Raw genomic sequence first — 21,775 nt, 5'->3', positions numbered from 1 at the left:
ATGGAATGGTGAACCCATCTTTCGCCACATGTCACGATGCGATTCAGAAAATCCTGGCCTTCCCTTTCATAGCGTTCCTTCAGTTCTCTACAGACTTTTCAGTTCTCTACAGACTGTCAAAAGCAGACAGCTGCTTTGGGACCCAGCGTGCTCTCATTTTTCGGAACAACAAATGATCATGAATTATTGTGTTCACTGTTCCTAACGACAGATTACACACCCTTGCAATTTCCCGACAGATTATGCGACGATTGTCCACGATAAGCTGCTCCCCGCACTGAATGTTCTCAGGAATGACTATTGTAGGCTGTGATTCACCACGACCGTGCTCGTCACTAATAGAGATACGGCCATCTTTGAAGCGCTTACACCATTAAAATGTCTTACTGCGACTGAGTTTCACATCACCGTACTGAGCCTGAAGTGTTCTGTAAATTTCAGCAGGTTTTACGCCCTCATTCACTAAAAACTTAACCACAACACGCTGTTCCACGTAGACGTTCACACTGTTGTCCGCCATCTTGAATAACAGTCTATCAAGAAGCGCGGGAAATGACCGCCATCTACCAGTAACAGGACACAGGTGCCAGTTTCTACTGCATACAAAACCTCCAGCCTAGGCGTCCATTTAAACTGGGAAAGAAAGTCCCGGATTTAGTTGAATGACCCTCATATGTACGCGGCTTTCTGAAAAACCGTACAGCAATCATCGGTCTGGGTTCAACTAGGTCAAAACCTTTTGCAGTTTCTGATCGAGGAGCCCCACAATACTCTCCCCACTCCTATTTAATGTGGGAATGTGTAAACTCACACTGGAACTGGAGGCGAAGCAAGCCCTAGGGAGCGCCATTTATGCTGACGATATTACACTGTGGGCAAATTGAGGATCCTACAGGGATAAGCAGGAGCTTCTCCAGCGGGCAATCTAACAAGTCGAGACCTTCACGCAAGGCGCCGGAATGACATGCACCCCGGAGAAGTCCGAATTTATTCAAATAAGGGTAAAGTATGCGAGACAAGAAAATCGCCTGAGTTTCGAACTGTTCTTGGACGAGAAACGGGTAAAAGGGGTGGATAAACAGCGCATCCTGGGTTTATGGATCCAACAGATGGCTGGAGTAGCACACACTCCGTCTCCTCGAAGGTACCACGCATAATGTAGCCAAGATGACCCGTAGGGTTACTTGAACTCGCGAGTGCTTTTCGGAGGGGGAAACGATCAGACTTGTGCACACTTTTGTCATCACTAGGATTATTTACGGACTCTCCTTCCAAAGCATTACCAAGCAGGATCTCAAACAGCTTGGAGTCATCATTTGGCGGGCCTGTAAAGCTGCTCCAGGGCTCCCGGAAAATACCAGTACAGAACTTCGAGAAATTGGAAATCCAAAATACCTTCGAGAAGTATGCAGTTATCACACAAAGGGAATGGCTGTGCACAACAGCGCAGGGTCGGGCCATACTAACGAAACTAGGCTTTGCACTCCAACCCCAGTTCGGTGCAGAAGAGACCGTGCAGATGACCCAGAAAGTCAGGCAGCACATAATGGTATCCCCAGTTCCAAAAAATGTGAGTCCGAGATATCACACGGGGCACTGAAAGGCCCAAGCGAGAGCCTTGCACCAGAGATTTACAGGGCAACTGCACGTGCACTACATGGGCGCGAGTCGGGCAAGGACAAGTATACTGCGGTAGCCACGAACCAAAATCACATCATAGTGACATCTGTCAGCATGGCAGAAGTCGCAGCGATTGCACTTGCAATAAGGGACATGGAGAACAGGAACTTATCTGCGGCATGTCACCGCATGTCACTTGTATCTCTCCGGGACGGCACCACGCTTAGTAATCAAAATTAGGGGGAATCAAATTACCAGATTCCACGACCTCATTTGGAGCCCTGCACACAAGGGTGTGGAGGGTAACACAAGGGTGGAACGGCTAGCTCGCGCACTAAGCATCTGAGTTGTGGACCAACCGAGTGACGAGCCCTCCTCTACACTGCGGGACATCCTTGAACACCAAAGAGCGGAGACAATATGGACGCCTCAACCCAAAGTTAAAAACGCCAACAGGTGAGAAATTGGCGCCGACTTCAAACACACACGTACCCAAACCTACATACACTTAGCCGTATCCCCCACACACTATACAATGATGAATGCCCGTGGTGCGGTGACACTCCAACATTACCGCACAGCACGACTGACGGACCGACATATATAAACTCCACACTACTAAAAACACACGACTTTAGCAGGCAGTGGGAGGCGCAGCTTGCAGACGAGGATCAGGATAGCCAACTGGCTCTCCTGGATTAAGCCCAGCGAACCACTCACGCCAGTGGAGCCCTGGACTAGGGGCTCGAACCAGGGGACCTCAAATTTCTTTTATTCTATAAAGTTTCTCTCCTTCTCTTGATGATGGTGCCATCCTCGGGTGTGTGTTTGCAGACTGCTTGCTTTAAAATATTGATAGACTTGCCATGAGCTCTATCCACGCCAGAGTTGTGTCGTTCCTCGCGGGCACTATAGGTATAGGAAGCGTATTTACAAATATTGCAAAGAACTCTTCTTTAATAATTTGCCTACAGAAATGTTTTCTGTGAATGAACACAAAGCTGTGCAAAATGAACTTTCTTATGTTTATTGCATTTAAATCTGTTACAGCAAAACCCTATTAAATCGAAGTTGTAAAAACAGGGGAAAATTTTAAGACAAGCAGAGTTTCGACATGAACGAATTCATAAAAATATGAACCCCTGGCCTCGCATAGAGCACATAAAGCCTTTCAATATAGGCACGCGAAGCCAGTAAATCTTTTGCAAAAGCTCCATATACCAGGAGCGGTACCTCGGCAGATAATTTTTGCAAGATAGACTCCGCACTTAATGCGTCTACAGGCAACAGCGATCCTCTCAGAGCAAAGCAAACACTTGCACATAGGTACCGGCGTGTCTAAAGCATAGTCCGTCACATACAATATTGCAAAAGTGCTCGTATCCCCAAAAAGTAATTGACCAGGAAAACTAAGCCAGGGCTTTGCTTTTGTAGCCATGCCTTCCACTTGATTATATGCCACTCTTTCATCCACCGTTCTAGGCTGGCTTATCTCACTGATAACACAGGCAGAGTGTTGCTATGACCACTAACGAAGTGTGATAATAAATGGCATCAAAAGAGGCATCACTACAATATTGCGGCCCTATATACCGACGGTCATCATGAGATTGGTTCTGCCACAATATTTTCATCAGTAAGAATACTTAAGAAAAAAAAAAGAAAAAATTGTGGTAGAACCAATCTCACGATGACTGCCGATGGTAATGCATTTAGCAATGAATCAATATAGTAACACAATGCATCACACTTGCTTCCGAAAGTTATTTTTGCAGCCAAATACAGCAGAGCATAAACAAGTTATGCATGACGAGAGTACTGCAGCAAGGCTCCTCTATCACACTTCCCTAAGAACACTTGGTGCCATCTAGCACAGCTGCCACAAGGCCTGCGCCTGGCCCTTGAAATGCATCGCAACGATGCGTGCAAATTCTGAAAAACGCATCATGCAGCAACTGGGCTCCTCTCTAGCACTTTTTCCAGGACACGCTGCACCCTTTATTCGCCCGGCCGAGAAGTCCCTGTGTGGCCTCCGAGATGAGAAACGTGGAGTGCCAGTGTTTACAAAGGCCGAGACTTGTTCCCTCACTTGCTGCACACTCAGTGGCACATACTCTATGACCCAAGTTGGCAAGAGGTTCACTGAGCAGCAGCACATACCCCATGCATTCATGGCACAGCTCGCTAAAGCGTTGGCGCGAAAGGGGTTCGTTGAAAGCGGCACATACCCAGTGCATTTGTGGCACAGCCTGCTAATGCGATGGGTTCCTGTCCTTGAACTCTTGTGATGTGGGCTCAATTCCGACCAGCATCAGAGAAATTTAAGCGACCTTTTTCATCATTGTACATTGCACATTCACAGAGGCACATACCTAGTTACCGAAGTTCCCGTCAAAGACATTCAATGAAGAAGGGCACACGCCTACTGGCAAATGGCCAGTGACCCAAGTTGGCCTCACAGATATTCATTGAAGACCAGCAGAGACCGAGTGGTGCATACCCAGTACTCCATGTCGGCGTCAACCAGTGGTGCCTACCCAGTCCTGCATCTACAGTGACCCATGTTGGCGTGAAAGAGGTATGCCAAAGAGCAGCCCGCATGTACAGATTGCCACTTATTCAGTGACCCAAGTGACCGTTACCGAGTTGTCTAAAAATGGCTAAAATGCAAAGTAAAGGGCTTTCTTTTACTCACGAACTCCTACTCACAAATTCCCTGGATTCTTCTTACCTAAGCATTTACTTTGCTAAAGGCCATGCGTGCTGGCAGTACTTCTCTCGGGCACAGAAGGGTATGATGGGTATGACTCCTTCCAGAATGGTATGACTCCTTCCAGTCAGGTGAAGAAGAAGAAGAAGGCGCCGACTAGTGCGGACGTGGAAAGATCGGCTCCCGCTTTCGTAAATGTTTTCGGTTTGCTTTTTGTGTCACCTATAGCTGAAATGCACGTCAGTCAACACGGTTTCTTTCGAGGACTTCCTTCGGTGAGTGGCCCTTGTGCGGAAATTGTGGAACTTTTTGTGTCAACCACGCCACGGCGACACTAGGCGCGGGTAGGATTAGGCCTAACCCAACGAAGAGGGGCATTATGCCCGAAGTAGAAACGGTGGTAGGAGAGGAAATCTCCTCTGAAGAAGCCAACAGCCCAGGCTGGACGACAGCATTTGGCAAGAATAAGAAAGCTCGGCAAGAAACACCAGTTTTAACGAGCAAGAAATTCCACGTGGGCTTGAAGGGTGGCTGCCGGACAGCTGCCCCGTAAGGCGTGCTGCAAAGTCTCGCAGCCTTGTTGAGGCTCCCCAGACTACCTAGGGAGCACATACGAATTGTCCACCCAAGGGGCGGGCTGGATGTCAAGAAGATAAGCCAAATCAGGCTGGCTCAAACCTGGGCTATGGCAGCTGCACTAGCCCCCACAGAAACCGAAGGTGACATAGTCTACCCTAATTTCACTCAAAATGTTCTCGTCGTCTCCACCCCAGAAAAGAAGAACGCCTCCGCTTATGCAGGAATCCAGCAAATACGCATAAGCGAAGGACTGTACAAAGTGGCCGGATACATCGCCGCCCCAGACAACACCTGCAAAGGGGTCACATGAGGGGTCGACGCAGACATCAGCGAGGCCCAACTCCCGCGCATGATCGTCAACCATCGTAACCCGAAGGCTCTGGAAATCAAACGAAATAAGAACACCACCACAGTGGTCGTCCTCTTCGACGGCATGAAGTGCCTAACTAGGCCATATGCAGCATCAGCCTTCTGCGCTGCATGCTCTGCAAACACCAAACGGAGGTGTGCTACGCGTGTGGCGGTTTAGGACATCGTGCGGACGTCTGCCCCAACCCCACCAATGTGGATTGCCGGGTCTGTGGACTAACCTCTCCACCTGAGGACCACCAGTGTTTGCTGAAGTGCACCATTTGCGGAGACCCACATATTACAGCAGACAAAACATGTAAGCAGCGCTTTTCAAGTCCCATACGTCGTACGCAGACACTGACGGTGTCATAAGCGCGCCAAGAACAAGCACCAGCAGCAACAGCTGGCCAAGGAGAACCAGCCACGTGACTCCAGCGCGGCGGGAGCCCCCAGGAGGGAGCGATCCAGGAAACGCCAACCTGGGCACATCGTGTGAAGCCAAAGCAGACAACACCAGCTTGAAAGGTAATGCAGGTAGCATTGCCAGAGCATAAAGTTCATCACAGAGTCACTCAACTCATGCAAGAGAACGCTCGACTCAAAGCAGAAATGCAGCAGATGAAGGCCGACTTCGAGTCGCTCCGTAAGTCTTACCCCTCGCAAGCCGAGAAGCAACAGTGCCCCCATCAGGGGAGCCACAGGCACACTCAGGTAAACGTAGGGCAGCGCCCCAAGAGGGGGACGCTGACTCTATGGAGACTGAGTCCAATAACAAAGACTTAGAAAGCATGCAGCGGGCAATTCAGCAGCTCGGTGAAAGCGTGACTGCCCTCCTTAAAAGGATGGCGTCCCTGCAAAGTGCACAGGCCGCATTAGCTATGGCTAAACAGCCTTCAAGGGAGCGCCTTCGGGCACCTTTACCTGCAAGTGCCATCCTCGTCAACAAGACGGTGGAATGGCCAGTCCAAGGCAATCACCATGGCGGTCAATCCCAATAAGTTGTGTGGCAGTGGAACTGTGCCAGTTTCCAACGGCGCAACGCTCTGCTGCAGCAATTCGTTTCGGCACAGGCGGCGGTCAAACCACACGTAATTCTGTTACAAGAAACTCTCGATGACGTGCCCACCTTCCCGGGATACCGGGTCGTATCGATATGAGAGGAGGGAAAGCGGGGTTTAGTAACCTTGTTCACACGGAAGTGCTCCTTTCAAGTACATAAATTACCACTTGGCCAAACCAGGGCGGAGATCATTATGGTCGAAATTATCCCTAACAATTGGCTGAAAAGCAGTGTCTTCCTTTTGAACACATACACCTCGCTGTCGGATCAACGGCAGGCATTCACCACGATCATGAAAAAGGCGGTGGCCCTGAGCAAGGGGGCCCCCATAGTGATAGCGGGTGACTTTATTGCACCCCACGATGCCTGGGGATACCCCCGCCAATCCACCAAGGGCAATCTCCTTGTCCAGGCAGTTTCTGACTGCTCACTGCAATTGATTATAGATCCTCAATACCCGACGCGAACCGGCACGTCGGTAGTCCAAGACACCACTCCGGACCTGGCGTTCGTCAAGAATGCCCCCAGAGCGGGAGGGCAAAATTTGCAAGAGAACATGGGTAGCGACCACTTCATTGTGGAGATTACCCTAACAATCAGCACAGCCCCTACCAGGGAACTTAAAGTGACGAACTGGGATGCCTTCCGGAAAATGCGGAAGGCAGACCAGACCGACTACGATAATCTCGATAGTCTGTTCACAACACTACAGAAGGACGTACAAGCTGCGACCAAGGTGGTCAACCCTTTGAAGGTTTTCGCCGTACATGTACGGCGGCGGTTTTCTGTCCCGCAAGGTCTTTGCAGTACGGGTACTGTTTCGACCCTCCGTTTGAAATTTCGCGCCTTAATGACGATGCGTGCTCACTGGGAGGTGCTGCCACCTCTTAGGACTTACAAGAATCGTTTGAAATTTGCGCTACCTTCTTGGGGAGATATGCAGAACTGATTTCTAGCTTCAGCGCGTCGCGGAGACTGCGGGAACACCCCTTTTGCGGTTCGGTTTCGCCACATAATCGCAACGGAGGCGCCCGAAACGTTATATTTCTCTTTGTCGGCACTCTCTTGCAGGGTGGTGGAAGTTGATTTCTATCTTGATTGGCACTGCTCTTAGCTTGTTTATCACCGCCACTCGCGCGGTATTCTCGCTCTCAGCGGCAACGCGGTTTCGGTTCCGCCGCGGGATTGCAACGGAGGCGCGCGATAGGTGATTTTTCTTTGTCGGCACGCTCTCGCAGGGGCGGCGGAAGTTTATTTCTATCTTGAATGGCGCTACTCTTAGCTTGTTTATCACCGCCGCTCACGAGGTATTCTCGCTCTCGGCGGCAACGCGCTTACATGAGAGGGTGCCTCTGCCCAAGGCAGCCGCACGCAGAGATGATGTCATGTGTGCGCCAACACAACTCGTCGCTCCAAGATGAGAACAGACACGCATTTTAGGTGTGCAGACTGCGATAAGGCGCTGTGCGTAGAGCCGTGTTTCAAGGAGAACCACACTCTGAAATACTATTGAACATTTTGTAGTTCTGAGTGATGCAGACACCAAAATACTGTTCCTAATTTTTTTTTACTATTTATTCCCGATTTTACACATCCTGTACATTTAAGATCTGCAATAAAGTAATTTGACCACCTGGGAAAGTTTTTTTCAAAATAATTCGACCCTCAAAGGGTTAAGACCGACCTAAAAGTAGATCGGATGGATGCGCGCCTTATGCACCTCCTAGAAGCTAAAAACTCCGTCCTGAGTCACTGGAGAACGCACAGACTCCACCACCGACTTCGCAAAAAAATTGCGGAGCTCAACTGTACAATAGAAACTCATTCCACCGAACTGTACAAACAATAGAACGAAGTGTGTTCCTCGGTTGATGGGCAGATGAGAACGGGAGGCAAATGGAATCTGCTCAAACACTTACTCGACGATTCGCAAAGCAAAAGCAATCAGAGACTAGTCATCGATCGCATAGTTCATAATCAAAAGGCGGCGGGCATATTTGAACACGTCCTCCTGCAAGAGTTGGCCGAAAAGTATCTCCCACTGGGCCCCTCCAGTGACGGGGATTATCCTCGTTACTGGGCTAGAACCTCGTGGGGGCAACTCACAGACTATAGCCCGCATTACCTCCAAGGCGGAGAATATACTTCAGCTTATCCTCAGGGTCTCGAAACGCAAGGGGGTCTAAGCGAGAGCAATCTCCTCAGACTCTACCACGCGTTTCTTATGAGCCACATTAACTATGTAGCCTCCGCGTTGCGCTGGTCTAAATGAGATGAGACCAAAATCGACGCTCTCATGCGCAAAAGCATCAAGCGCATGCTGGGTTTACCGCTAACTACCAGCATCACGGGTCTCATGCAACTAGGCATGCACAACACCCTGTCAGAGGTGATTGAGGCCCAATGAGTGGCCCACATAATACGACTCTCATCATCGCGAGTGGGGAGACGCCTCCTCGAATCCGTTGGATGCGGTCACCAGGAAATCGCGGAGCGCAATGTGACCCTATCACCCATGGTCCGAGAAACGTTCAAGGTAGATCCCATGCCACGTAACGTCCACCCTCAATATAATGTAGAGCAACAGGTAGCCCGGGCTCATTCCCTGTTAGAAGTGGCTGCGGCCACTCCGAATCTGGCATGTTTCGTTGATGCCGCCCAGTACGGGCGCTCTGATCACTATGCCGTAGTTTCGTTTGACTCCAACGGCACTCTCATTGACTCAGCATCCGTGCAGAAGGTTTCTGCAACAGTAGCCAAGCAGGTTGCTATAGCTATAGCACTGAAGGACCCTCTACGTCCCGATATCTTTACAGACTCCAGGTCTGCAGCCCAAGCATTCGCCTCCGGCTCAATCTCAATGGAGGCGGCGGCCATCCTTGGCAGCGAGGGAGCTGCTGGGTTTCATATCATCAAATGGTTCCCGGTCCATATGGGAATCAATGTGCACTCTGAGGTTGTTAACGCCAATGAGTTGGCCCATGACTGTGCGTGAGATCTTACACACCACGGCGGTTCCAGTGGACTCGCGGGCGGCGACTTAGGACTGTACAAGGATTTGCTTCTCACCTTCCATAAAATCTTGGCACATCATCAACTTGCTCGGCGGGCATTTCCGCTACCACATCTTAAACTTACTAGACCACAATCGTCGGCCTTTCACATGCTCCAAACGGGGTCATTCCCCTCCAGGGGCTGATTCAGTCATTTTGCGCCTAATGCAGAACCCCACTGTCCAGACTGTGAGGCATACTGCTCCTTATCTCATATTTTCTGGCAATGTCCTGCGTTACGCAGCTCATCGCTTACCACTCTAATGGACTGGGAGGCAGCCCTTAAGAGTGGCGACCTCTCAGAGCAACTACAAGCTGTCCAGAGGGCCTGCGACAGGGCGGAGGACCACGATCTTCCGACCCCAACATGGGTGCAGCCCGCGACAGCTACGGGGACTGCCTGGAAAGGGAGGTACCTTAACCTGGTTCTTCAGGACCATTAGTAAAGTTCTTTGTCTGTCTGTCTATCTCTTCCCAGTCAAAGATTGTCAAACGAGGAGTAGCGATGCTCTGTATAGAATCGGCTCTCTGCAAGTCATGTGTGCACAGGATGCAGCTTGCTTCTGACAATCAGATTTCGACTCTTTAGACGGCAGGGCTTTCTGACTCGATGGTAACGCCAGTGGTGGAAACCCTCCTGCAGAAGGTAAAAGGATTTAGGAGCAAAGCAAGGGTGAGGACAACTACTATTGCCGTAAGACCTGAAGTGGTACCATATGTTCACGGGGTCACTCACAACTTAAGGAAGGTGGCAGACAGGTTTGGAGTCCCCCTTGTCTTTCCAGCCCCTTTTATGTTGGTGCGGCTCTGCCCTCGCACCTCCAGTGATCCTAAAGGAAGGCAAGGCTGCGGCAAGAACCATACCAAGCCATATGCAAAATACAATATAGGAGTTGTGTACGAAATCCCCCTGGCATGTGGCAAGTCTTACATAGATAGGGCAGGAGGGACCATGCGTGAACGATTGAGCCAGGGTACATGAACAAAAGTTAACGAAAGATTAATTGGTGCACTTGCCTGAAGCACTGCAATGCCTACCCCTGTAATCCACTTTTCAAGGAGATAAAGATTCCGGGGTGAAGCCAGGACCAGACTGCATGTGAACTGATGGAGGCATATCACATAAAAAAGAAAGGCTACGACTGTGTTAATGATACTTCCAATAGGTTGTTTCAATCAGAGATTGATTTTTTTTATAATTGGTTTCCCCACAAGGCTGATGAGTGTTCTTGTTGCTGCGTTCCGGGCATGTTCTATTTATCTATATATTGCCACTGGTTGCTGTGAATAAACCAGTTGAAAGTTACTGCCAGTGTCGTTCTTGTGTTATCTTCTGCTGTCCCCGTCTTTATTTGTGGTCAATATGATATGCACTCTGTAAACAAGTTGCTGAAAGTTTCCTCCATGTCAAACTCCTGCCATGCAGAGATGGTGCATGATATTATAGGTTCGTTCTTTCAATTTTGGTTTGCTCTCATGCAGTAAAACTGATATACATACACTCTGGAATCAGTTCAAGGATATTGTAAACGGCTGTATAGGGCATTTTGTTATGCACATGGTAAATGAGCGGAAGGGCGAGTACCCTTAATTTATTTGGCGACCTTGCAGCTAAGGCAATGATAAAAACTAGCAGAAAATAGTGCTAAACAACAGCATGAAGAGAGGGACACAGTCCAGAGCGCTGTCCTGTTGTTTAGCGCTGTTTTCTGCTCGTAATCATGGACCAACCAGCCCAAATGCATACTCTTCTGCAATGATAAACACATTTTCAAGAACAAGATGAAGAGCTGTAGAGACTTGGAGGCAGTGTAGCTAAAGATCTGTGAAATCTGTTCTCGACATTTCGTAACTTTCAAGTTTGATTTCCCCAAATACCATCAAACCAACTTATAACAATATTCAAGTGCCACGAAAATTACATTGTTATAACCAATAATTGTGATAACCGGGTTGCATGAAAAAATCAAAATAGGATTAGGCAGAGCTCTTGGGGGAAAACTACAATGGCGGGGAGGCCAGTGCCCCTCCCCACCACCTTCCTCCATCCGGCTACTGATTGTGTCCACTCTAACTGCTTCCTGGGCACTCTGATCGCATGTAACAAGCCGCGGCTGTTGGCATTAAAGAATGGCACTACTATAACAACTGCAAAGAGGGGTCACCGCTGGCAAGCAATATGCGAGCTCCACCGAGGTATCGCTTTGGTGCCCCTCGCAAGAGGGGCCTTTTAAAAAGTGCGAGAAGGTTGCCACAGCAGCCTGTCAGCTTGAGAAATCCACAAGAAATGCTGAGGCGAGATCGCCACAAGCATCTTGCCACGTACTTCTCACTAGCTTGCATGAGAAAACCCTGTGTGTGTCAGCCTTGCAAGCTTTACGCAAAGCTTGCCCACATCCTTCACCAAAGCACCCAGGTGCTCCACGTAGTGTAGCAGAAGGTTCATCAAGAAATCGAAGTCCCGGAGGGACTGAATTGTCTGCCGGCTCTCCTGTCAGGACAACGTTGAGGCAGCCTGCCCTACCACATCAACAATGCTGTCGCTATCTAATGCAAGCACATTCACGATGATCTCCTCATCGGTTAGAAGCACTTACTTTTCAAATCTATAGCTGTGCACTTTCTTTTCACCGGCAACGTATTGCATTGCCGATGATCGGCGGGTAGATCAGCCATCTTCCGTTTTGGCGGCGAGTCAAACCAGGCTGAAAAACCACGTGGTCAGGAAAGATTTCGATGCAACCAACAAAGACGAACGCAAGCAATTAGGCAGTTTTTAGAGCTGTACTGAATGAGGAGCCGGCGAGCAATCTGGAAACAGCACAGTCGGCGCAATCCATTCGTGTTTCAGAAAGTGGCGCGGCGTAGAGCTATGGGTGCAGCCCATTCGTGTTTGAAGGGGTGGAAGTGCGACGGGAGAGAGGTGCGCAGAGAAGGCCGGAAAATGAGCGCGTGGCGGCTGTTGCAATAGCGGGCCATCATTCAGCAGCTTGAATTTCACCTTTTTCTTCTTAAGGGTTTCGCATTTCACTACCTTTTGGCCCAAACACCCAGTAGCCGGACTTCATTATAAACGATAATGCAGCATCAGGGCATTGTAGTAAGTGGGTTATTTCACCATGGAAAACATACAGGAGTCGATAGTGCAGCAGCTTCTCAATGTTATAACCAATCTATTGTTAAAACCGGTATTGTTGTAAGTGGTTTTGACAGTACACACTGAGTGCATTCAGTGTGAGCCACTACTCGAAAGATGGGCCCTGCTATCGTTCCTGCATTAAAAGTTGGATGACATTACATTACTAGACCAGCACAAGCATTGACCCCTGTCATTGAATGGCACCATACATGCTAATATATTGCTGCATTAGCATAGGAAAAGGCTGCTCAGTGCCTCTTATGTGCTTCACAACATATCCTCCAACAGCCCTGGACCGAGATCCTTACACGATTGCGTTAAGGAGCCCGTGTCGCAGAAAATCTTGCGTCGGCGTGCCGCGTCAGATGTCATTTCAGTAAAAAGATTTTCGAACTACCCATACCCAGGCCATCCATGTGAGGCAAGGAATTTACTGAACTAATTGAATTTCTTAAACTAAAATACGTGGAAAAATTGTAAACCACGACATATACATAACCTACAGACATGATAGCTCTTGAATTGTAATTTGACTAAATGACAAAACATAATTCTGCTATGAAAAAAACTTAGAAACCTCTTTTACAGAGTTTCTACAATTAAGACTGACTGCAGCATCCGCCGTTTGCACACGCCGGCGCGTGGGTGTCTCGGTGGCCATGGAGCAGCACGCCCGGTTCCTTGCAATACCTCCAGCTGGCGCTCGCCTCCGCCGCATCGCGACCTACACAAGAGGCCACGTTTCTACCATAAAGCCTGCTTTCGTGCATTGCGTTTGCGGCCAGCATTTCCCAGTTTATGCATTACAGTTACATTCGCTTAGTTGCTGGGAAGCGTGAGAAGCAGTCGAGGATCTTTGAATGCTATCGCATTCCACTTTTAAAGGCGAAGCTTAAGCGTCCTCCAAATTTTTGTAGCAGTGCCTGTTTTCAAGCCAATGCCTTTTTGCATGATGTCAAGGCTTTTGTATATGGTGGGTGCGTATGCATGTTTTTTTTTTATTTATTAGTCCTATCAAAAGCTTTCTCAATGGGCCAGATGTTTCTGTTATGATCTCTCCTTTTTTTCCAGGGCGGCATAGCAAATTTATTTTGTAAAAAGACATTTAATAAAAGCAGACTTCCATCCTACTTAAAGCAAAATTGTTTTGTAACCTGCAATAACTGTCGTAGCATAAAGAAAAGCAAATGCAAACACTCCTATGCAAGCGCTCCGTAGCCACGTATTGTCGAATCTGCATTCAAACCATGCCGTTGAGCACACACAAAATGGCGGCCTCTGTTGAACCTAAACAGCTGACTAGTTGCATCACTGTGCATGTACGCTAGTTCGTAATGCAGAGCAACTGCGACCCACAGCGGTGCACTTTTGCCTGAGATGGATTTCAAATGTTGCTTCCGGGAGCTGTGAGATACAAAAGTGAGGTGAGTAAATATTGCTCGTCTAGTGCATGCATTGTATGATGTGTGATCCTTCATTTTTAGGAAGAGCCAACAAGAATTACTCATAACGCCTAAGGACAAAATTTGAAACATAGTGGATTGAGAACTGACAAGGCACTGAGCACCTTTCAAGAGAGTTTCACCACAGCAGAATAATAGCTTCACCAAAGTTATCGCAGTGACGGTAAGCTTTCCTCATTCAGGTGTCCCAGCACTGACGGTTTCGCTCCAAGAAAGAAGTTACTGCAACGGTTAATGTGAGTAGCGACATTAACTTCTTTTTCACATTAACGGCATGAAAAAGGAAAACAAAGGAAGAAAATCGAAGTCAGCATTTTATGCGGGCACTAAGCTTAGACAAAATATTTGCCTTTAACTTTTTTACTGCGCTGCGGCCTGTCGGTAGTCCAGAACGACTTCTCGGTTGTTTTGGACTATCGACACTAGAATCATGTCATAAGATGCAACGACTAAAAATGCTTGACAATATGGTGGACAATAAAAAGAAAGTTCACTCCAGCGATTACATGCCATTTAACAGTGCTAGACCAACTCGCAGAAAGCACGACAGCACCATAACAGCTTCCTTTAGCAGAACAGTTGCCTACCAGGCTTCTTTTTCTGAGATCCCTCTCAGATTGAAACAGACTGCCACATAACGTAGCCTGTCTTCTGTCAGTTCAGCCTTTTGTGGCAGCTTTGTCATTACACTAACACATGCCAACCGATGCAATGCTCATTAAGTGCTTGCCTTTGTTCATCCTTTCTTTGCACTACTTTCTTCCCTTACAATTTCGCATCACTTATCTCTTATGAGTTTTTTTTATTTGCGTATAATGAACCATATTATGGAGTCATTTTTTCACGCACATTTTCTGTTGCTTCATTCCTATTTCTCTTTTTTTCTATCAGTGTTTTGCGACTCATCATTTATTTGCTTATGCATTTTACTTAGTTGTGTATAATGAGCCAGATTATGTACTCGTTCTTTTATTCATGCACATTGTCACTTGCTTCATTCTTATTTCTTTTATTTTGTTTGAATGTATGGTGACCTCTCCCTGCTTTGGCTGCCAAAAGGTGGCTGGCAGTATTATGTAAATAAAATAAATAAAAATAAATGTCTTCAAAGAATGCCCAGCCTCTAAGAGAGCTCCTCACCAGGCACTGGGTGCTGCGCAGCTTGCTGCTCAAAGGGGCTGCTGCTGCCTGCTCCCCTCCAATGGCTGATGCATCCTCTTCCAGCCTGCAGCACAAGCACTGTCATTTTGCAAAACTGATTGGTGCCTGCAGCAGGTCATTGCAAAGCACTTAATACTCAACAACCATCAGTCTACACACAGCCTTGGAAAACAACTGGCTTCAATTCTGCCACATAAATGGAAGAGACTGAGGCTGCTGAGATTGTGGCCTATATTCCTAAGCACACTGGCTGCATTGCAATAAAGGCAAAACACAAAACACTCAGTACCAAGCTTCAGGTAGGCCATTGGGTAGCCCGACTGGTCAAAATAATCTGAAGTACTCTAGTGCTACCATTCTTAACATCTAGACACTGCTTTCGGATGTCGGATGCTATTTTTAACAAGTAGTAATGGTAATTAGAGGACAACTATCAATGTTCTGTCAAAAAAATTCTTACGAGCTACATCCTTGGACTAACAAAGAAGACAACAATTACCGGGACATTGTGTGTGTTCAGCCATCTTGGCCATCTCTGTAAATAGTCTTCGTTTATAAATCGTGGTTCGCTTTCATCTATTTGACAACCCGTCAAAATATCAATAATCACTTGTTTGCCAAACAAATTACGTTCACCTGATCAAATGTCTCCACTGCAAAATTGAAATCGTAATGTCATGGATAATGTTTTAGGAATGTGTTCAGGGTCAGGGTGTCAAACCGGACTCGAACTAAAAACTGTGCCTGAACCAAAATTTTGACCAGAACTGAACCCGAACCCAAACCGATATCCTTGAAACGTGCTTTAACCCAAACTGAAAAAAATGTACAGTTACTGGTATGGCCCGAAACGGTTCAAGCATAGAGTGACAACAGGTGCTAATCAATTCTGCATTTCTTCAAATAACTACTACAGTCGGTGGCGGGAAGTTGGGTTCCGCAGCAGAAAAGTTGTTTGAGGGGCTTCGCGGAATCAGTATTGCTGTTGACGCTCCTGTTTTGACCATTACGTGAACTCATGACTAAAACTAAGCTATATAAACACGGAGAACAGAAAATACTATATCCTTGAGGAGGGAAAATCAACGAGTTCAGATGATGGACACTGCAGCGTAAAAGGCACAGAGGCAGCGAGATAAAAGGCAGGGTCATGGTCCCACTAACAAATTAATGCTTCAGTGCATTTGATCGAATTGCCCAACAACAAAACAACGTAATAAAGTGGAAACTGCTCGAGTTGGTATGCATTCAAATGGTAACAGCTCGAACAAAATAACGACAGAGTGGAAGGACACAGGAGGAGCACTGACTCACAAGTAGTTTACTGAAACACACACACCAAGGAATATAAGCAACACAGGCGATCTCATGGTCAATCGAGGAACGCACAACCAGGCCACGTGGATACAGGGCCTCTAATACTGTATCAAGCTATCTAGGTGAATTAATTCCGGCTGAGAAAGCGCGGTCAAAGGCTGGCTAATGCACCATGTGCCCTTCTGCTCAATATGGGCTTCTTTCCCAAGTAATCTGGTGGATACATCAGTATGCTTAAACAAAACTGTTGCCTCTTTGAGTAGAGGCTTACACTTACATTGTTGGCAATGGGCCGACACATGCTCATAATCATTCTTGACCAAGGACAATTCATCCTCTCCAAGTCTTACATTGATGCACCAGCCAGTTTGTCCTACGTACACTCTCCCACACTAGAGCAGGAAAGAGTACACCACATTGGTAGTGCAACCTACATACTTATTAACATGATTCACTTTGCACCTTACATTAGAATTACGTTCTACTCCACTTGCTCACCTTTCCATCGCCGGCCAAATAGCACTCAATTTTCCAGGAGCCAAAAGGACAACCTGCACCCCATAACGGCCTGCAACGTTCTTTAGGCCATGGCACAAGCGGTGTGCATATGGTACAATTACCGCATTCTTCTTCCAGCTTTTTAATTTGGCCTCCTGTCTCCTCGAGTTTTTTACCCATTTATTCAACTTCTCACAGCTGGCTGTTATTAAGCTACCCGAGTACCCAGCTTCCTGCAACCTGACTACCTGACATGCGAATGCATCGCCCAATGCATGCCCACATGTCTTTACGAGGGAGGCCCGAAGTATGGAGATGCAAATGGCATTCTTGCGTACTTTGGAATGAACTGAGGTGAAGTTCAACAGAGGCTTGGCAGAACGGGGGAAATATTCCCAACAGACATGGTCGTCTAAAAAATGTGATCTAAGGTCAAGGTATTGTAGTTCACGTTCTTTTGCTTGTTCTGAGGTGAACCTCAAACACTGACCAAGCTCCCTGAAAAGACCCATTTTTTCATCCACCTTGTTGGTAGAGCCATCTCTGTCAATTAGACAAGGCGTCTACCAAGTTGACATTTCCAAATTCCCCGAGTTTTCCAGGTTTTCCCTGAGTGCCTTTGCAAAATTTCCCGAGTGGCACAGAACTTTGTTCTATGTCAAGATGGGCTGACACCATGTCACCCGAAGCTGCCACTCACTAGTAAGCATGATACAAAATTTAAAAAACGACTTAATCCAGTCGAAAGGGAGGGGTTAGAAAATTCACAGCAAAAAGGATATCTTTGAAAAAATAGTAAAACATTTTGCAAATTGAGTCGAACATTTTCAAGTATGAATAAAAAGGAGATGCATACAGAAACAAATAATTTCGAACACGAGCTATTTCTATCAACTGATAGTGAGCTCAATGGTCTGAGGCTTGAGCTTTGCCACAAGTGAGATTCTCTCTCAGCAGCTGGAAAGTTAGCCTCAACTGCCCTGACACATTCACAGCCTGCGCACAATGCCTCAGTGTTGTGTATCACTGCTTTAGAGAGTTCATTTTGGTTTGAGTGAGGGACACCTGCATCTTGGTGTCAGCCAACACTTTGTGTTTTGAGCTCAAGCTCCTTCAAAGTAGCAGCACGCTTCCTTTTCCATTCATCCCTCAATGCGTCGGTCCTTTCTGTTCTCATCCTCCTTCCACTGCGAGTTCGCACCATGGACCATTTGAAGCATCCTCTTGGTCAGTCGTACAGTCAACGTCCGATTTTTCTGGCATTTACGTCAACGTCCAATCTTTAATGCCCTTAAGCGCTCAAATCGTCACAGGCACGTCCGGAAAAGCTCTGAAGGCCTGCCAGTACACTTATTAGGGATATCGGTGCTCGTACTGTGACAGGAGATGGCGGGTACACATGTATATAATTAAGGAATACATACCAGATCCCGTGACAATTGCCCATTCACATACTTGTAAAAAGGACTGACAACTGGCCAGAATGTGTTGTGAGACGTTGATGGAAATGAAATAACCATGGTTTTTAGTGCTAGAATCCAGCATGCTATTTGAGATTTAAGTAGGAAATATAATTTTAAATTGGCAAAGAAAATCAGAAAATACCAGTAAGTGGCGAGACCTGGCGGTCAAAACTTGATACTTCAAAATTAAGTCAAGAGATTACTGCACGTAAGTCGACTTTCATTAAGTACAGTATACTTATTGCTTAAGATTGCAGTTAGTATACTATTAGACACTTGCACTTTATTCTACGCGTATTATGAAGTAAAGGAAGTCCACGCTAATGAGCAGCACTCGCATCGTCCCACATGCATGGCGGCGCACGTGCTGTTGTGTGCGCAGGAGTATAGCACGAGTTTGCAAGTACTAAGAGTTTTATGATCTCCCTGTTATACAAGATGCCATCGAGGAGTTGTGCCGTAAATGGGTGCATTTTTTACCTTCATGTCGACGCCTGTCACACTGTAGCGACGCTGAACTTTACGCCGATTGTCGGCAGATTGTTGGCGTCGGTGCAATGTGACAGAGGCGCCGACACGAAGGAAAAAACGCTGTTGCCGACGATCGGCAGACCGAAATCGGTTTCAGGACGGCCTAGTGTGAGCGAGCATTTACCAATTGGCATTCTCCACGCATGCTGCTTGTGGCGGGGATGGTGGGATGTCTTGCAAGTTGGATTCGTCGCTTCCACTGCCACTTTCGTCCATCGAAGCACGACGTTCGGGTGCTACTTCATAAGGATCTAAATGCTGAGCACACGTGCAAGCTAAAATTCTTTGTTCCAACATGCTCAGGTCTTCGAGAAACAACGGAAATCGGAAGCGCACGCTTGGCTACAGCAACATGAACCGCATATCACGTGTAAAAGCGTCGTTTCGTCTTTGATACACTTGGTTTCGTTTTGACTAGACAAATATCAAAGCAATGTGATGCACTGTTGCCTGCTTGCGTGAACTTTTCTGCAGATTCGGAGTGCCGGAGACGGTGGTGTCCGACAATGGACCACAACTGGTGTCCGAAGAGTTCAAGGCGTTTATGCAGAACGTTGGGGCCAGACATGTCATGAGCGCCCCTTATCACCCAAGCACAAATGGTCTGGTGGAGCGTTTCGTGCAAACATTGAAGTCTGCTCTATGCAAGTCATCTCCCAGTGAGTCTATCGAAGAAACACTTCACAACTTCTTATTGGCGTACAGAAATACGCCTCACCCTACGACTGGAGAAGCTCCAGCTAACCTGTTGATGTGTAGAAGATTGCGCACCAGGCTAGATGCAATGAAGCCTACTGTGGAGGGGAAGGTGATGCACAGTCAGTTCACCCAAATGCAGCAGTGCAGGAGCAATAGGGACTGTTTTTGTGTTAATGACAGTGTTCTAGTTCGCAATTACAGAGGCCCAACGAAGTGGGTTCGTGGAACCATTCTGAAGAAGACTGGACCAGTCTCGTACAAAGTCATGGTAACCACCCCCCGAGGCAAGTTCATCTGGCGTCGACATCTCGACCAGCATGATTGTATGGCCCCCTTACTCAATCCCCATGTAGGGGCCTTGTAAGGTATTTTACAAATAAAATAAGTAAATAAATAAAAAGCTGCTGGCTGGCGCCGGCCCTATGGTGACACCAAAGGGCATCCGACTCCGATTTCTCGGAGGGGATCCTGGTCTTCCTTGTAGGTCAGACTGGTGACCAGCTAACGTCAGAAGAGCCGATACCCGGAGAGTCCGTCCCTCCAGCTCCCGCTCCTCCATCAGAGACATTGGCTCCACACAGGCGCTACCCGTCAAGACAACGCCGTCCACCCGAGCGATACTAAGCCATTCTTTAACTATTGTATAAGGATACAAGTGCACCCTCTAAAATAAAGAGGGAAGAGTGTGTTATCATTGCCGCTTGAGCGATAGCGGCGGCGCGACTATCGCGACAGCTTGCCATATTAGCCCAGCCATGCAGCCACCAGGCCGCATTCCACTACGAGCCTTCATGGAATAAACCACGTTTGGTTCTGCTTACGCCTCTTCCTTCGGCTGCGGTTTTCACCCCGCGAAAACACTACATTGTGCAGCATGTAATACAGTTAAACCTCTATATAATGAACTTAAAGATGACAAAATTTTCAATATAACAAAGCATTAAGCTTTTCACAACTTTTTTTTTCATAGAACACCATGTATTTAGAACCCCATTATAAGGAAGTGTGTTAACACACAATTTCATTTTAACGCAATTTCAATGCCACCACAAAGAAATGCCAAGACAATAAATCCTAATAAGATGACCAATGGTTGAATTACAAGCAGCTGCTTGCGAGCGCACCTCAAAAATTGAACACTGCATGAAGCAGCGTCACGTTACATATAAAGTCCAAGTGCGATAAGATCCTATCATGCCTCGCGTGCTGAATGATCTAGGGAGGCATTCGCTGTATGGTTTGGGTGTGAGTGAAACCTTGTGAAAGTGAACCGAGAATAACGGTGGCTTGATGAGGGCCATCTTTCAGCGAGAGCAGGGGGAAAAGGGGGAACAAGCTCACGGTAACGCGATCAAGCACACATGAGGGGGCAGAGGGGGAGGATGGCACCCAGTGCAGCTCCATTTCTAGCACGGCCCATGGCTGCCAGACTGAGTGCAGTCCATGCACCGAGGTAATCTGCTGCATGTGCAAAGAGTGGGTGTGCCGAGTGGGCATTCCTGTATGATAAATACTGGAGGTTGCATAATCTCGAATTTCAGAAACATGTTGAACATACTAAACGCATTCACTCCCTGCTGCCAGCATTTTTCATGATGGCATCTCACAGCCACACTACGAGCCGAAGGGGCAGAGTGGCTGGCTTCCCTTCATGCTGCTGATGTGAAGATATCATGGTATCCTCCGCTGTCGACTCTCAGATTTAAAAAGAAAATGCATATATTTCTTTTTCCTTCAAATTTGCTTTTTCTGATTTCCCGCTAATTTGAAAAATATTGAGGCCCCTGCGGCATAAGAAAAATACATCAGTGACTACTTATTTGCATAGCAGGTCGAATTTCAATGTAATGAAATTTCTATATAGCAAAGCAAATTGCCGATTTTACCGACTTTGTGATATCGAGATTTAACTGTACAATGTAAAGTGAGAAATATTGCGAAAATCATATATATTGGGCATTTCATTGTGATCTGCCCTCAATGCGGAAAGCTGTCATGTGTTCCAATATTTGCCACAAACGGCAAAGTAGACAGTTAAGCAGATGGCGGCTATCTCATGTCTCGTTCCAATTCTGACGAAGACAGCTAAGAAGAGACGGCTAAGAAGACAGTTTGCAAAGGCAGCATCAAA

The 21,775-nt window shown here is 47.2% G+C and overlaps 1 protein-coding gene across 2 annotated transcripts in view; it reads right to left on the bottom strand.

Annotated features, from left to right (window-relative positions):
• The window catches only part of brun (trafficking protein particle complex subunit brun), a 642,817-nt gene that overhangs the window by 585,454 nt on the left and 35,588 nt on the right, over nt 1-21,775 (bottom strand). For both annotated transcript variants that reach the window (XM_072289153.1, XM_072289154.1), the window contains exon 3: nt 15,116-15,200. In XM_072289153.1, coding sequence (XP_072145254.1) covers nt 15,116-15,200 — 85 coding nt within the window. The remainder of the gene's footprint in view (nt 1-15,115; nt 15,201-21,775) is intronic.

This window comes from Dermacentor andersoni, chromosome 7, assembly GCF_023375885.2.
Source record: "Dermacentor andersoni chromosome 7, qqDerAnde1_hic_scaffold, whole genome shotgun sequence".
Lineage (NCBI taxonomy): Eukaryota > Metazoa > Arthropoda > Arachnida > Ixodida > Ixodidae > Dermacentor > Dermacentor andersoni.
The sequence above is the reverse complement of the archived record's forward strand: the minus strand, read 5'-3'. Positions and strand labels throughout refer to the sequence as shown.